The sequence below is a fragment of the Podarcis gaigeae genome, assembly GCF_964106915.1.
Source record: "Podarcis gaigeae genome assembly, chromosome: 1".
NCBI classification, from domain to species: domain Eukaryota; kingdom Metazoa; phylum Chordata; class Lepidosauria; order Squamata; family Lacertidae; genus Podarcis; species Podarcis gaigeae.
The window spans coordinates 33,762,071-33,780,072 of record NC_139678.1 but is presented as its reverse complement, the minus strand read 5'-3'; the positions used below and the strand labels follow the sequence as shown (position 1 = coordinate 33,780,072).

At 40.6% G+C, this 18,002-nt stretch overlaps 1 protein-coding gene across 8 annotated transcripts in view; it reads right to left on the bottom strand.

Moving 5' to 3' along the window:
- Window positions 1–18,002, bottom strand: part of RALGAPA1 (Ral GTPase activating protein catalytic subunit alpha 1) — a 125,379-nt gene that overhangs the window by 78,460 nt on the left and 28,917 nt on the right. For 4 of the 8 annotated variants that reach the window (XR_014564605.1, XM_083740083.1, XM_083740082.1 and 1 more), the window contains exons 12-17: window positions 16,251–16,388; window positions 14,626–14,774; window positions 13,818–13,947; window positions 11,679–11,916; window positions 9,794–9,955; window positions 2,584–2,724 (exon numbers count right to left, since the gene is read on the bottom strand). Coding sequence is in view for 7 of the 8 variants with exons in the window: in XM_083740083.1 (XP_083596209.1) it covers window positions 2,584–2,724; window positions 9,794–9,955; window positions 11,679–11,916; window positions 13,818–13,947; window positions 14,626–14,774; window positions 16,251–16,388 (958 nt within the window). In the remaining variant the exon portion in view is untranslated. The remainder of the gene's footprint in view (window positions 1–2,583; window positions 2,725–9,793; window positions 9,956–11,678; window positions 11,917–13,817; window positions 13,948–14,625; window positions 14,775–16,250; window positions 16,389–18,002) is intronic. The other 4 variants (XM_083740088.1, XM_083740086.1, XM_083740085.1 and 1 more) reach the window with 1 other exon arrangement.

Here is an 18,002-nt window from a genome sequence, read left to right as displayed (position 1 = left end):
ACTACAAGACGAAACTTTTTAAAAAAATTATTTCCTCTAGCTGTTATGGAGCCTCACTGATCCTAAGCTGCAGGTCTAAGGGAGAATGACTGGAGTGTGCTTGAAGACAACAAAGTTGCCTGGCTGGCCCCCTCAACAGGAGCACTTCACACAGCGACACTTTGCTGTCCATCTCACTTCTGTTTCCCACCCACCCTGTAAAATTTTATTAAGGTTTTTAAATAAGGTAAAGGTACCCCTGCCCGTACGGGCCAGTCTTGACAGACTCTGGGGTTGTGCGCCCATCTCACTTAAGAGGCCAGGGGCCAGCGCTGTCCGGAGACACTTCCGGGTCACGTGGACAGTGTGACATTGCTGCTCTGGCGAGCCAGAGCTGCACACGGAAACGCCGTTTACCTTCCCGCTAGTAAGCGGTCCCTATTTATCTACTTGCACCCGGGGGTGCTTTTGAACTGCTAGGTTGACAGGCGCTGGGACCGAGCAATGGGAGCGCACCCCGCCGCGGGAATCCGAACCGCCGACCTTTCGATCGGCAAGCCCTAGGCGCTGAGGCTTTTACCCACAGCGCCACCCGCGTCCTTTTAAATAATACCATACAATTAAAAACAAACTTATCTTAATAAAAGCAGAAACAAAATGAAAAGGTGGAGTCCTCTCTCACGGTTGGCTCTTAACCCTTGTCTCACAAAGGAAGTTTTAGACCAGGGGTCAGCAAACCTTTTCAGCAGGGGGCCGGTCCACTGTCCTTCAGACCTTGTGGGGGGCCAGACTATATTTTGAAAAGAAGAATGAATTCCTATGCCTCAGAAATAACCCAGAGATGCATTTTAAATAAAAGCACTCATTCTACTCATGTGAAAACACACTGATTCCTGGACCGTCCGTGGGCCAGATTTAGAAGGCGATTGGGCCAGATCCAGCCCCCGGGCCTTAGTTTGCCTACCCATGTTTTAGACCCTCCCAGCTCTTACCTGGGAGCATCCCTTTCTTCTCCCAGCCTCTCACCCTGGGATCTCTTTCCTTCCCTGCCTCTCACCCAGGGCCCTTCATCAACCATCCATCACCTTCATGTGTGCATAATCCCCCAAAAGACCCAGAGCCAAGGACACCAAGGAAAACAAAAGAAAGAATGAATAAGGCAGGAAAATGGAAGAGAGGAACAGAAGAGAAAAAGCAGGAAAGAAAACGCACACCCAGCTTCTGAAATAGCTACTACAAATATCGTCTCTGAACAAGCCTTTGAAACTGACTGGCATTATGAAACAACGAATCACAGTATACAATACATGATTCAGCATATTTGAAATGTGAACAAAAATACAATACATTTATAGCTTGGGATTCAATGGCACAGGAGATAAAATGTGGTTGCTTCAACAGAAAACCCACCATAGCCATGAAGCATTTCTTGAGGCTGTCTAGCACTGACACAGTACCTATGAACTGAGCTTAAAAATCATTATTATAATATGGTTCATTGGGGGGGCTTAAAAAATGTTGTTTTTCTAGAGATGGGTCAAGGGTTTTGTTAACAAAAGAACAGCTAGTTGTGTCTTTTAAAAGAAACATACACAGCAGTTAGCACTTAAGTGTTTATAATACAGTGGTACCTCGGGTTAAGTACCGTATTTTTCGCTCTATAACACGCACCCGACCATAACACGCACGTAGTTTTTAGAGGAGGAAAATCTGTAGGCATGCCACCTGTAGGCATTCCCTCCATAACACGCACAGACATTTCCCCTTACTTTCTAGGAGGAAAAAAGTGAGTGTTATGGTGCAAAAAATACGGTACTTAGTTCGTTCCAGAGGTCTGTTCTTAACCTGAAACTGTTCTTAACCGGAAGCACCACTTTAGCTAATGGGGCCTCCTGCTGCTGCTGCGCCGCCGGACCATGATTTCTGTTCTCATCCTGAAGCAAAGTTCTTAACCTGAAGCACTATTTCTGGGTTAGCGGAGTCTGTAACCTGAAGCGTATGTAACCCGAGGTACAACTGTACTGTTATAAGTAATAACATACTTTTTTTTGGGTCTACGGATGAGTTTTTAATGTGGTAATTACTAATGTAAACCCCTCTCTAGTAATTCTTATGCATTTACTGACATAGTCAGCAAGACATTGATTATAATAAACAATCAAAAGGAGAAGGCTATGATGCCGGTAAATTAAAATACAATGACCAAACAGCGATGATAGAAAATATCCTCAACCTCTCCATGCTGAAGACTTTCAAAGAGAAATCTTTTCTTCTTCCTTCTGCCCTGGCATTTGATGTAGAAAACCTAGTTCAACAATATATCTCAGATATTTGTGTCAAATCAACTTTTTAAAAATTCAGCTGCAAAGCAGAACATTGAATTACTTCTATAGGAATTGGCACAGCGCTAGCTTCTCACAGTTCCAGAATGAGCTGTAAATATAGCATACCACAAAACTCAAAATATCCACTCTCATCTCTTCCCCATTTCCTCCCCACCCCTAAATATTTTACTTTGAAAAATGTAGTGATTATGCAGTCTTTGAAAGCAGAAGGGTTAAAAAAGTGAAAAGGGGGTGCAGAAATTAGCAGAGGTGGCACTACCTGAAAGCTCATCAGAAAGGGGAGTGAGAACAATATCAGGCAAGAAGGGTTTGGAAGTATGGATCAGAACAGGAGCACTTTTAGCACTGCGTATATAGGCCGATGGCAGAGCACATTCACCAATGGATCGGCTTCTCATGGCTTTAAAAAAGGAAAAGAAAGAAGTGGGGAAGGAAAAAAAAGAAGAGTGACTATAATGAAAGGCTGTGTCACAGAAAAAGCAGCAACAGAGAAAACAAAGATAAAAAGGAAGAAAATTTAAATTAAAACATTTCAGCACAGCAGATATTGGCAGAGCTGTAAGGAAAAATAATAATCAGTGGGCACATAAAACATTTTGAGTTGATTTTTTAAAAATGCTAGACAGCAATAATGCCTATATTTTGACAACTACAATTACTGTGTATTCAAAGTAAAACACTAACAGGTGTGTATTCTCAGAAGCGCCACTGAGCTCAACAGAATTTCTTCCCAAGTTGAAAAATGTCAACAAGCTGAAGGCCATGGCATGAACACTAAAGAGTGTATACAATTGTGCACTGATAAAGCACATGTCTTGCACTTGCTCTGATCTAACTTTTCCTTTTTTTAAGTGAGCATCTTTTAGTCTGAAGAGCTTCAAATAATGAAAACAAACTAGGTTCCTTTCTGGTCATAGAAGCTTCATGAACAGGTCCAGACATTTAAAAAATATGTCCTCACTTGCACTCCATCCCTGTCAAAGGTATCTGTAAAGGGAATGTAACATGTGACTGATATACTTTGGATTCAGACTCACAGTACAATACTATACACATCTACTCAGAAGCAAGTCCCATGAGTTCAATGGGGCTTACACTCAGGTGAGCAGGTGTAGAATTGCAGCCTAAGTTACCTTAACAGGTTCCATTGGGTTGAGTTACTCATGACTTAAGTTTCATTTATTTCAATGGGAACTAAGTGCAACTAGCTCAAAGCAGCACATTTTTCAGCCAGTATATTTATGGGATCACTTCCCAATAGCTGCAACTGTATCAATGGTCAGCTTGAGTTACATATTATTTTCTCCATGTAAATAAATCATTGACTTGAATAGCTTGTGTATGTATATATCCTCAAACAATGAGTTCTACTGATTTCCTAATAGCATTATTTTAAGTAATTGCAGGAATTACTTTAGAAATTAAATTTAGAACATTAAACAATTCAGTTTTTTTAAGCAAACAAAGAGCAAAGATGTCTTAAATTGTAAAAGTCTGAGGAAGCATAACATTTAACTAAAATATACCAATACAGCAAAAAAGGATGCAAAACATGCCATCTAAATGGAAACATTAAAACATGGAGGCAGAAAAACAAAGCAAGTGTTTTTAAACACAAGGTGAGAATCCAACTTTCCTGCCTAACCTATGCCCTCCTTGGATCTAAGTTACTACACTAGTATTATCCCCTGGTATCTATTCTAAGCAATGGCTTTGTAGTTCAATGCCTTACAAGATTATAAATTGCAGCATAGACCACGGCTCCTAATTGCATCATAATCTTTTAAAAAAGTGTTTTTATTAAAGATTTGCTGGAGTTACGGAAGTGCAAACATCGTCTCTATTTTCAGATCATAAAGTTCTGCATCATAATCTTAAAATGCAAAACCAGACTGCATTGTTTTAATTACAGATAGGTAGCCGTGTTGGTCTGCCATAGTCAAAACAAAAAAAAAATCCTTCCAGTAGCACCTTGAAGACAAGATATCAGGTCTTTAAGGTGCTACTGGAAGGAATTTTTTTTGTTTTGACTTCAGGGTTTTAACACATCCAACTTAGTACAATCCAGACTCCAGCATCCCCAATAACTTTCTGAGTTTCGCACTGCTCATTCTGTTTGAATCTGAAAGAAATTCTCAGCCCAAATTCTTCCTTAATTTAAAGCACTGAAGAACCTTTTTATAAATGGACTTTTTATAAATGGACTGATTACATAGCTGAAGTGAGTGAATGACTTTCATGTGCCCAATGCATCTGAAGAGCCTACTAACTATATTCATGTTATATGAGTTTTATCCACAATATTCACTTTATATAGCCAAGTTAACGCTCAATAGTTTTTGGTGATAATCAGACTTACTGTGCAATCCCAAACCCAGACTCATCGGGCTGGAGTGAGTTAGAATATGGCAGAGCCATCCAAACCAGTGCTGGCAGACCTTTCCCCTGCTCATGAGTAGCCCAGTGGGTAGAACTATTATTATTTATTAAATTTGTCTACTGCCCTTCATTCACAGATCTTGGGGCAGTTCACAACATAAAATTACAACACCAATAACCCTCCCTCCCCAGACACGTTTAAAAGGAGTATAAGATGTTAATCAGCGAAAGGTGTAGTTGAAGAGGAACTAAATCCTACCATCATCATCATCATTATTATTATTATTATTATTATTATTATTATTATTTCTACCACTGACCCACCTAGCAGAATGCCCCCATTGCTGAGGGCAAGAAAGAGGTTTGCTGGGGGTGAGAGTGCCTGGCTGTCACATTCACTCCCCTCAGGCCATGACTGTGGCCCTGCAAACAGATGGAATATCCACTAATCAAACGGCTGGCCCAAGACAGACCTGTCACATAGAAAACAATGGGGCAGGACCAATCTGGGAAAACTGGGCTGCTTCCCCTTGCCAGCTACACCCATGGCAGCATGGGAGAGCTCCAGGTGCTGAGGAGGCCTGTAGCAAATCAATGCACAGCACCAGCAGGATATAAACTCAGCATGCGTCAAACGCAAACAGCACGACACCTTGCATGGCGCAGGGATATGCCTCACACACTCCTCATGCAGGGAATTTGGGTTCTAGAGACGGGCTCTGGAGAATGGGCACTCTGCACCCCCAGGAACACTGAGCACAGACTATTATACAAAGACAGAAACAAGAGAACTTTTAGCTGCACTTTCAGCAAAGCCCACCTCCCCAGCATAGGGGAGGGAATGCAGCTATTGCTCACATCTCTCTCCTGAGCTTCACGCTCAAACAGGCACTTGGAACCAGCCCTCCAGCGAGCAAGGACCCTCACACAGAAAAGCCTTCATGGAGCCCACCTACCCCCAAGATCAGTCTGGGATATGGGAGAGCCGTCTGGGAACCAACCATGTCACCCTGCAAACTCTCACACAAGAGGGCAGAAAACAGTTCACACCCCTGCCACCCTCCAACAAGTAGCTGCAGAGTTTGGCCAGCAGAAAGCCTCACCTTTAACCCTTGGCCCATGGTGCATGTGCAAACATACTGCAGCTCCAAAAAACAAATGCTTGTACCTTACAAGGCCGTGTGTGGCATGGGAGTGGAGTCCCTCACAGCTGGGCCTCTTGGACTGCACCAGGGGCCTGGATGGGGGAGATCCTATGTTTATACTGACCATGCCTGCTCTTACTTTTGTGCAGGTCTGGTCTGATCCTCCTACTCCTGCAGAGGATGTGGATGACAGCCAAGAAGCACTGGTGGCCCACCTATGCCCATGAGCAGGTTGAAACTCGACTGTGGCAACAAGTTCAGTACAGATTTGAACGATTTTGCCCTCAAAGTGTAAGCTATTTGTATACAAACCTCAGAAAAAAATGATTACATTTCCCCTGACTCCTTTTGTTCACTTTTCTTTTTTCTCTCATTAGGCTTCATATATATTATATATCTCTACCTATTGCAACCTCACCCATGGATAAATATTCTTATTATTTTTATGCTCATTATTTTTGTTTACTCTGCATATTACTGGGTCTCAGGGTTCTCTGAACAATGATGGTGCCAAGTTTAAAGGAACGCAATACCTAAGAAAATGCCACCCATTTGCTTCATGTATGGTCTACTCCTTTTGCTCTAGTCTAGAACTTACCTAACGCTTCCATGTTCTTTTGGAATGCATCTGGGAAACACCCATAAGCAAAGGACAAAGGTAGGGATACATAATGTATGTGCAGAACTTACGTTTTTACTCCAGAGGTGGGTCAACCAACTATAGGGCCAACACCAATGCAACCTGACAACCACTAGGTTGACTGCCACCTGCATCTCTATTGCCAAGTGAGGGCATTGGTCTCATAATCCGAGGAGGAATTAAGAAAAGCTCCCAAAAACTCAGAAAGATGGGCCATGTGGAGGAAATTCCAAGAGTACCTGAATGAGGCTGTGATGGCTGAAACAGCTATAGTGATATTTGTGTAGTTCATAGCCTACACAAAAGTGACCAAGAATAAAGAATGTGTTGTCATCTCTAGTCCTTTGAAGGAGCCCATACTGTGGTGATGGCAACCAAAGGATATGGGATGCAGAAAGAAATCAGAATTTAAACTGGATCTGCCTCTGGTTGCCAATGTACCCCAGATTTCAAACACAGTCTCTGCTTTCTGCACAAATATGAGTGAAAAGGGGAAGAACCATTTCATGGTGCCAGATTTCCCCAAAGTTCAATGAAATAAACTGTTATGCCGGGAAAGCAGATTGTGTTGGTACAACACCTGCCAGCAAACCATTCATGAATTTTGTCTCCACTGAGTTCACCCCTGTGTTTAAGCAATCGTTGTGGACTTGCAGTTTTCAGTGGCTTTGATGCTACATACTGTGGTTAATGCGGGTGGCGCTGTGGGTTAAACCAGAGAGCTTAGGACTTGCCGATCAGAAGGTCAGCGGTTCGAATCCCCGTGACGGGGTGAGCTCCCGTTGCTCAGTCCCTGCTCCTGCCAACCTAGCAGTTCGAAAGCACGTCAAAGTGCAAGTAGATAAATACGTACCGCTACGGCAGGAAGGTAAGCGGTGTTTCCGTGTGCTGCTCTGGTTTGCCAGAAGCGGCTTTGTCATGCTGGCCACATGACTCGGAAGCTGTACGCCGGCTCCCTCGGCCAATAAAGCAAGATGAGCGCCACAACTCCAGAGTCGGCCACGACTGGACCTAATGATCAGGGGTCTCTTTACCTTTTTAATAAGGAATAACAGCAGCCTCAAACATGATACATAGTCTCTGTGGCTGTACAACGGCCTCAATTACAAACTGCTATGCTAACATTTGGTACACAATCAGAGTTAATGGATGCACACTGGGACATAAAATCCTATGAGCTTCAGGTTAAGCACAAGCAAGTCCGTAACAGTGTTTCAGGTCTCACATCTGAGTTTCCCTTTAGTGAAACACTCTGTATCAAATGTGGGGAATTTTTTCGGTTCCATAGGCCAGATCCTTATCAAGATTGGCCTCATGGATAGGTGTGAGGGGCCTGCCCACCTGTCAATAACATTGTAACATGATGATATCACACGTCTGACATATGGGCAGTCCCTGCACACCTCTAGCAGTTGGGCACTGAGGAACCTGCGAAGTGTTTTAAGACAGTCACCACACTCCAGCCTGAACCACTCGGGACAGGAGCATGTGGACTGCCTAAAAGCACTTGGCAAAAGCACCCTCTGAAGCAGCTCTGCATCTTTCCTTTAAGTGGGTGGCAGGGAGAGGAGACAGAGGATAGCATTGTCCAGGCTCATTTGTCCTCTCACTAGTTTAAAGGATGGGGTCCTGCTCATGAACTACAGACACCAGTGACATCAGCTGATGAGCGGGTGTGCATGACTTGGGGGGAAAGAGGGGAAAACACTTTGAAAATGGGAATGAAAAAAGGAAACCCATGCATTTATCATGAAAAACTTAAAGACAGAACAAGAAAGGAATTTGCACTAAGTGATACAACTGAAGACATGTGAAACGGAAGACATCAAATTAAATAGAGGGATTCCATTTGGAGAATGAATTTGAGGTTTTGAAATGGACGTAGGCACAGAGGTGGGTGATATAGTGGCTGTTGTTCAGTTTAACAATAGTGTCCTACACTTGGGACAGGGCAGCAAAAGAGGTAAGGACTAAGGGACAGATCATTAAGAAAAGCACACAACATTCTTGGTAAGAAATTCTTCATGGTTGAGCCCAACTAATACCTGGATATTAAGTCTTGCACTTCACCCAATTGCTGCAACTGTGGTGGTCCAGATTGTTTGGTATTAATGCAATTATAGTATATGTGCATGCTATGAAGGCACTGAGTCAACTATGGAAAGAAATTACCGCATTTGAGAGCTCAATAAGGCTGGGGGGGGGGAGTGCTTTGGTAATTAATACGAAACTCTGTAACAAGTGACAGCAAGCAATAAAGGGGAGGGGCTTGTTAGAGATTCAGATATGCCTAATTATTAATAATCAATTTGCTCTCATATCAAATGCTTTCTTGGTTTTAGTGCCAAGAGTCGTATGTCTGGGGGAAAGTAGCTAATAGTTTCATGTGAATAAGAAAATGAGAAGTATGCAGAGGCACAGCTTTCTGTTTTAGACTGGAACATTCCAAGATCAATAGTGAAAAGTCAGATATTTATAAATCTCAGCTAGCACTGGAAATGTGAGAACAGGTTACATGTTTGTGCCAGGATGGCTAAGCTGCTGGCTGGCTGATTGTAGCATTGTATTATTTTATACTGCCATATATAGTGTGAGTGACAGCTTTGAAAAGTTTGGGGAAGTGAAATGAAATGAAATATGTATGACGGAGATGGTCTCAGGTTGTCTGGGATCCTTCCAAGGTCGGTTGCCATCTCAGAGATATCGTACAAGCTGTGTGCAATTAACATCTTAGCTATAGCTCTCTTTTTTTTGTAACAGGTGTGCTAGAACACAAAGCCAGCTAATTCTGGTTTGAAACACACAGAAACACTTGCTACTAGAAACAATCTTGCCAGTTTTCCTTACATCCCAGGATGCTGTGCTCTAGCCTAGCTTATAAATTTGTCCATAACAGATGTCTTTTGAAACAGAGGTATCTATGCAGCATGCCATCAGAAGTAGGGATAGCCGCACATGTAGTAGCAACTGTAGAAGCTGTGCTTGCAATGGGTCTATGATGAAATCTACACAAGATTGCAGTTGTATAAGACAAATCCTTATGTGGTACATATATAATGGATCACAGGATCAGTGCATAGTGACCACGTGTTTGGGTATATCTGTAAAAATAATTTGCATCTAACAGTCAAAGGGCAATTACTTCTTCATCTCACACCACACAAGACTGCCTAGACTTGCATACAAAAATGTATTACTAGTTGTGACACACCCAAAGCATATGTAGAAAGTTATTTATGTGCATTCGGTCTATTAATTTCCCTTCTGACTTTGTTTGTGTAACATCTATGTTCTCTATTACATACCAACTGTTTTTTGTCGCACAATACTTCTGGCCTTTTCTGTTCCTGGAGATCCAGTAGTTGTTGCACTGCGCTGTCTCATTGGTGCTTGCCCAGGCTGATCACGGCTCCAGCCTCTTGAAAACGACTTATCAACTGATGCCTTTTGAAACTCATGCCCAACTCCTGAAAGGTAGAGGGGAGACAGAACATATCAATGATTAAATATCTGTCCATCCCACAGAAACCTAGCCAGATGGGAAGGGTATACATGAAATGAAATAATAATAATTACCAATGGTGATCATTATGTTTTCCACCCAGCTTTAAATTAAGTAACTCAATACATATTACTACCAAAACAGTATTTAAATAATAATTGTATTTTTGGTCTCAACTCAATTCTATATTGAAAGATCTATAATATAAGCAAGCTGTAGATAACTATCTAAATAAATAAAAAGGAATGTTAATCACAATTTATTCTGAGTATCATTCCGGTAAATAAGCAAAGGCTTCCCCATGGAGAATATATACATATATACATATACCTATATATATATATGTATGTGTATATATGTGTGTGTGTGTGTATACACACACACACACATGCACTTTGGCTTCCCAGATGGAATGATCTCCCCTCGTGTGTTCTGGGGTTGTTCCTACCACTCCAAGCCAATTTCAGGAGTGTAGCTAGAGGAGGGGGGAAAGCCCCATCACATAAGTGGAAGTCCTTGTGCAGGGACTCATTAATTGAAACCTGCATACTGCTCTTCCCTTTCTGTTACAAGCCACCACTACTACTGTTGTGCTGAACATTTAGGCTTATAAACCTTCCCTATAATTTGACAGAACTATGCCTGCTATGAGACAACACAAATTGTTACTTTATTTACTACTATTAATCATTCACCTGTGGGCTTCTTGGCACCATCTAAGTTTGGTTCAAATTTTTTAAAAAATGTTAGTATGCCATCTGCGCTTTCAAAGAGCAAAAGACAGTAAGCATCCCCAGTCTGGCATATGCAGTAGCAACAGCAACATCATGTTAGGAAATAAAAAATAAAATAAAAAAATTCCTTCCAGTAGCACCTTAGAGACCAACTAAGTTAGTTATTGGTAAGAGCTTTCGTGTGCATGGACACGACTTCAGATCTAGTTGGTCTCTAAGGTGCTACTGGAAGGAATTTTAAAATTTAATTTAATTTATTTTGTTTCAACTACGGCAGACCAACACAGCTACCACCTGTAACTATAATCATGTTAAGAGTGCTCACTCATGAGTAGGTCTGCAGGTGGCAAGGGTTCCAGCCTCACACTTAAACAGAACACTTTCCTGGCACCAGAACTATTTTAAACTAAGAGCAGATTTGCTGCCCAAGGAGGACTCCACATCAAGTGGTAAACTGCAGTCCTGTCTTGTAGACTATTTATTTCATGAGTATATGAGCCTGCTGCTTCGCCCAAGAAGTCAAAGTATATTTTCAGAAACAGACCCAATACTCCTCAGAATTTCAGGCATTGAGACATTATGGGCAACTTCCACTTTAATGAGGGATTTATTTGCCTGTAGCTAAACCAGAAACTGAAGCCATAATCAGCAACTGTACTGGATGTGGGGCAAATGTGCACTAACTCTTCAAAAGGATGATTCATCCGGATTTTTAAAAATGAACTGAAGGGTCATAAAACTGGCCTTCAAGCATGATTACTATACCACATCCTAATGTAGTTTTATACTTAAATGTAAGCATTGTTAAGGATATTTCAGTATTTCTCCCACACATATTTTTAAAGGATGCGTGCAGTTTCCACCTCACCTCTTATGCAATGATCATTTGTATATACTTCCTTTCATACATTAACAGACATTTTTAAATTAGTTTCTGAAGCCTGTCTGCCTTACCTTTGCCTTTATGTTTCTTTTGTTTCTGTTCACTTAGTTTATCCAGCGGGAGGTCACTGAGATCCAAGCTGTATAAGTTTCTAGCTAATACTTTTGTTAGAGTCTCCATAGTCAGTGACCACTCTGTGGCCAGCTCTTCCCAATAAGTCAATGATGACAATACTGACAAAAGGTCATCCCAAAGTTCTCGGGAGATGTACACATTTAGATTTGCCTTGATCCAAGCTACTATGAGAGTCTACAAACAAACACGCAGATAGTGAATATAGTAATATTTATCACATGGCAACATAAGAGAGTTAGGGAACTCAAATCATTCAAAGACACGGTAAAAATATAAGAGAGCAGCATAGCTACATTAACTGTGGAGAATACATTTTAACTAAAGTGTTTATTTTCACTCCTTTCTTTGTTAACAACTGATAAACTTAGATGGGCCTTGGGGGATTTAAACTAAGTTGTAAAAAACAGCCTCAATCAATTAGAACAAAGGAACAGATATAGGACCAGATGTTTCAGTCAGCCTTATGTTGTGCTGGCCTTAAATTCAAAATGGAACATTCAGCCATAAGCAACTTCATTCAATAAAAATGTCCCCATCTGCCACAGTACATCTGACATTACTTTTTACATGTATTTTCTTTATTTTTATATATATATATATATATATATATATATATATATATATATATTGCTTTGTCCACCCCCGAAAAGAAATGTAACAAAAGAAAACAAAGAATAAAAAATGTAAACCACAAAGCGTCAGAGCCTGGTAGGACAAAAGCACAAAAATAAATTCAAAGAAATGATGAAGTATAAACTCATATAATGGTTCCCCTACCATTAATAGAGATATATAAAAATAAAGGATTCTCCACCTGCAAGTTCTGTCATTATTGGGATTAAAGGTTGCACACTGTCTTATATGAGCCCCCGTGTATTTTCATGTAGAAATATTTACTCCAAGTTCATTACATTCCTGTCCCTAGTCACCAAAGCACATTAACAAAGTGATCTGATTGAGAATCCACTTCATATGCAAGACTGATCCATTTTCATTGTATTATTTATTAGCAGAGTTTGCTAACGTAATCCAAACAGGATTTTAAGAAGCTTCACAACTTATCACAACTATAGGTGACCTAACCTCATATATTAGAAGCACTTCATCACCTAATTTAGAGAGACAACCATTTTACAAACATGTGTGTAAGAAAAATCTGATGGCTACTTCTATTAGGTTTAAACTGCGTTGGGAGTGGAGAAATGGTGATGAGGAGGAGTTGCTTATCCCTTTCTCTACCCTTGAGTTTCTGCTGTATCTGATTTCAGAAATGTATTTACTAATCCTTGCACTATAAGGTGGCTTATTAGTGTCCTACTCCTTGTGGGAGAAAACAGCCAGGAAGAAAGAGCTACAGCAGAAAAATAATAGAAGAGATAAGCACACTTATCCCTCCCATGTCTCTGCTCTAAATCATCTCTTCCCAAATCTAAATTTCCCTTTCAAAAGTAGCCATAAAGCTTCTGTTACACACACACGTGTGTGCAACTTACTGTTCTGCCATAACACCACATATTCTCTCCCTCCCTATTTCTATTTGGATGTTACCAATTCCTCATCTTTCTAGAACAGCTTTAAATGTCAGACTCAGGGTGTAAGATGTGTTTACCTTGCACATCCATCTCCTTCACTTACACTGATAGTGACTCTCAAGAATCACATTAGTAGTCCAAATCTCCACAGATCACATAATATATTTTGCAAAAATAATAAGCTAAGGATACATACAGGGAGAAATGCAGCCTTAGCTGCATGAAATCCTCAAGTTATTACTAGTACAAAATCAATGCAATATTCAAAGTGGGGTGTCTATATATTTAGTAGTGATTCTTACGTGCAACTGAACTTCACATGCATAATGATTTATTGTCTGGTTTGTAATTTATGGCATTTTTTAAAAAATATATATTATATGCATCTTGAAAGAGCTTGCACTATAAGGTGGCTTATGAAAATGTAAGTAAGTAAACAGGTATCTCATCTGAGTGCAGTGCTGAGTGAAAGTCACCTTAGGTGAGCTGAACGCAACCTGATAAGACTCAGAACAATAATAAAATTAATATTTATTCATTTGCCTGGAAAAGAGGTCCAGCAAGCCTTCCTGCTAATGTTGAATTCTTTCTTCCTTGATACTGTAGAAAAATTTGAGATGGTATTTTCAGTACCGATTCTGTGACCCTGAGAAGCACAAGCAGCATCTGTTCCCTGAAAAGCAACGTAAGACTCTGTATAATATGTGGACTCATATACATTTTACTTAAGCATCTCAAGCACCTTTTAGCATTATTCATGAGAAGCACTTCAGTGGCAAAGGCAGTTTTTAAACTGATCCCTCTGACGTTATAGCCTTTACCATTCGTAGCTACTTTCCTCCTGACATCTTACTCAAACCAGATCCAGTGAAACGGAAGTTGAAGAGGATTCTGGAAATGTATTTCACCCTCAGTCTCCTGGCATCCACAGAAAGACAGTGAAGGAACTGGACACATGCCACTATGCAGCTGCATTGACTATATAGAGGTTATTAATTCACGATCATTATGAACTAAATTTCCAGCTTCTTTCATTTTCTATGCAGGGTGGGGGGACTTAACTCAAACAATGCTGACTTTGCACACTTAGGAGGTATTACTTAATAGTTACATTATGTATTCATCCTATTTGCATCTCAATGCCCTTCCTCCAAACCAACTCATAATGACATACATGACACACATTTTGGCCTTACAAGGAAGAATACCGCAGATAAATTAGGTTGAGAACAAGTAATTTGCTGAAGACCATCAAGTAAGCTTCCCGGCCATGGAGAGATAACCCATATATATTACTTGAAGGAATCATAATAAACCAGTGTAACCCCATTATAAAAAACAAACACTTTACCAAGTCTTCTTGTCCATGGTTACTTGCACTACCATGTAACGGTAGATATTAAGAATGCGTTTACACATATCCGTATGTTCATCCAGGAGTGTTTTAATCTCATTTGCTGGCTCAAGAAGAAATATATTTGAGGAATTTGTTATGAAAACCTGTGATTAAAGGGAAATAAGAACCATTATTTTGAGAATTCAGCTAAACTTGGCTGCACTGATTAATCATATTACTACTGCAGAAGAACTGGGATATCATCAGGGTTAGTTGAATAAAGTCTAATTTGGCATACTTTAATGAGTGGAAAAACACTTCAAACACAAGTACAAATCACAGGGTTGTGGTTTTGTTTTTTTACATTTTAGAAGCTCAGAATGGGGCCCTGAACGATACTCAAATGTCTCTGCATATATTCCATAAAGTGATACTTAACATAAATGCAAACATTAGATTTAATTTTAAATTGTCTGAAACTTGCCGAGAAAAATGTGAGTGGTTTCGACACCTGCTTGCTATCACAGTTGGAATAAAATGCACTGAAGAACATTTAGACTTACTAGGCACTCAAAGTTAGAGCCAACAGAATACAATGGAACATGCCCAAGTGATGCTAAAATTATACTCTGCCCAAGTGATCCCAAAATTATACTCTCCTCCAGAACCAGAGGTTATAACTTCATTTGGACAGATTTTTCTAACAAATGACTACTGCAAACTGTAAACAGAGCTGAACAGAAATGCAATAAATCAGCGATACATAATAAAACATGATATGAACTAAAGCGAAATCTTTGGGTTTATGAAACATTGCACTAAATTGGCATTGGGTAGACACAATCTACTAACCTAATCTAGTCATCTAAATTGTTAGTAAGTGGCAACAATTATTTAAATGCGTCATAAAGTCAAAGATTTTACTTCAGTTCTAGTTGTGGTTTATTTTCTGTGACATCTGAGTAATTGCATTTATATATTATGCTATTACGAGAGTTGCCAGCCTTGAGACTGCCTTGATATGGACTGTGGCCCATTCAACTTATTTCTTATTTGCAGTTTTCCATCTCCCTCCTCCTAATCTAATTACCATCCTGTCCTTTTATGGACAAAAACATAAATCCTCTGTGAATCTAGAGGATTTTGTCAGTTTTCCTTTCATGACAGGCAGGGGGCTTTTTTGGGTTGTGGTGGGGAGTGTTTTTTTTGTGGGGTGTGCAGAATGTTGCTGCCATAAGAGGAAGCTGCACAGTTCAAGTGAACAACATATACATTCCCTCTGAAATCTAGTCAATAGCATTACATTTTCATGTATGGCTTAATATAGACTGGTTTGGATTCACCAGCAACATCCTAGAAACCGCAATGCATTTTGATACATGTGTGAAAACTTTTGGATATGAGAACTTCAGTGGAACAAAATATCAAGTGGAAAACAGTGTTTTATTAACTCAATAAACCAACTTTGCTAAAAATGGAAATAATGTATAGGATTATACTGTTAGCACTGCAACGTACGTTCCTGTATATTTATATTCAGAAGAAAATATTATGCAAAGGTTACAGGGCATGCAACAGTATATATATTTGGAAAATGTTCACTGTGAGATGGAAAAATGAAATGAGAATATATCCCTTACCTGCAGTACTGCTTGGACCCCGGCTCGTATGCCTTGTTCTATGACATCCAAGTCAGCTATTTTATGGGGAATCTCCTGATAACAACCATTTTTTGTCCAGCTTGGATTTCGAACAGGACCAGAATTACCCATGATTTCCTAAAACATACAGGAGGGATTTTTTTCTTTCCAACTTCCCATAGATACGGTTTCAGTCTCACAAGTTAACCCAGCTTTATGAGGCATGGCATACAGAAAGGGTGCTGCACATGTGGTTCTCCTTCCCAATAATAAAGCTGAAGGGCAGCTTGTGCAGCTCTTGAAAAAGCCTAAGGACCAGCTATTCGGAGAGGCAGCAGGAAGCTGAATTACCGTATTTTTCACTCTATAGGACGCACTTTTTCCCCTCCAAAAATTAAGGGGAAGGGGCCACCAGGTGGCGCGTTGGAAGATGGCCGACAATAACATCTCTGTGACCCATACGAGGTAATTAAGGGGCTGCTATGGGAAGTATGCAGTCTTCCCACCCCCCAGGAGACGGGGGGGCTGCCTTGCCAGCGGTGTTCACAATGTACCCCCTGATCCGAGTGATGGGGGTGCTGAACACTTGGCACGAGCCCTCGGTGAAGTCAGATCTTCCTGACACCGATTCCAATTAGTGCGTGCTGGTTAGCTTCAGCTCGGAATTATAATTGGAAACATATGATTGGAATGAAGCTGAAGTACATACATCAAGTAATGTTCGAGAGATAAGACTGCTGATTAATGGATCTCTGTGACCAGGAGTGATGGATGGATAAGTAAATCTTCTGATGAATCACCACTAGGAGACTGTATGTTTGGAATGAAGGGGGTGGAGGAAAAAACTTTTTTTCTTTGCACGATGTGATATTAATAACCCTTCACCCCAGATAGAAATAAGATCGTTGTGTTTTTACTAATCACAAGCAGGAATTCAAGAACTGTGTGGGATGGATTATAACAGGAGAGAGGATTGGTGAACGGTGAGAAAGAGGAAAATTTTTATGACGCAGTTAAAAAATGGTGTCTCGCCAAGACAGGCTTGCCGGAGAAAGAAGGACAGGGGGAAGAGAATCAGGATCATTCGAAAGAGAAGGAATGTTGGAACGCAAGCTTGACCTGACAGAGCCTCCTGATTTATTTGGCAAGCCTGAGAAAAGTAAAGGACAGAACGAAGATTAATTTTTTTTTAATGGAAGCGTTGAACAGAGGCTGTCCCTGAGCGATATGATCTTTGGAGAGAACAAAACTCACACAGAGGATGCCTGTCTTCAATCTGCTTGTGAAAATTATCAGAGATCACAAAGAAAGGAATATATGATAACAAGAAGAGAAAGAAAGTAATAAAGGACTATCTGGATTGAACTGGATAGAACTGTCTAATTAAAGCAGTAATATAAGTGATGTTTGGACTCGTGCGGAGTTTTGGACTCGTTCGGAGCTTGATCTATGGGTACCCCCAACAAAATTTAAAATTTGGCTGTATAATTTGGAACTAATGTGATTTGGATAATGTGATTGGCCTGTTAATAAAAATTATTTTTAAAAAACAAACAAACAAAAATTAAGGGGAAATGTGTGTGCGTCCTATGGAGCGAATGCAGGCTCCTTGGCTTCAGCAATAGCAACACGAAGCCTCCGAAGTGCAGAGGGAGCGCTCCCTCCACGCTCTGGAGGCTTCGTGTTGCTTTTGCTGAAGCCACCTGAAGCCCCCGGAGAGCTGCGGGAATTCCTGCTGCGTTCCGGGGGCTT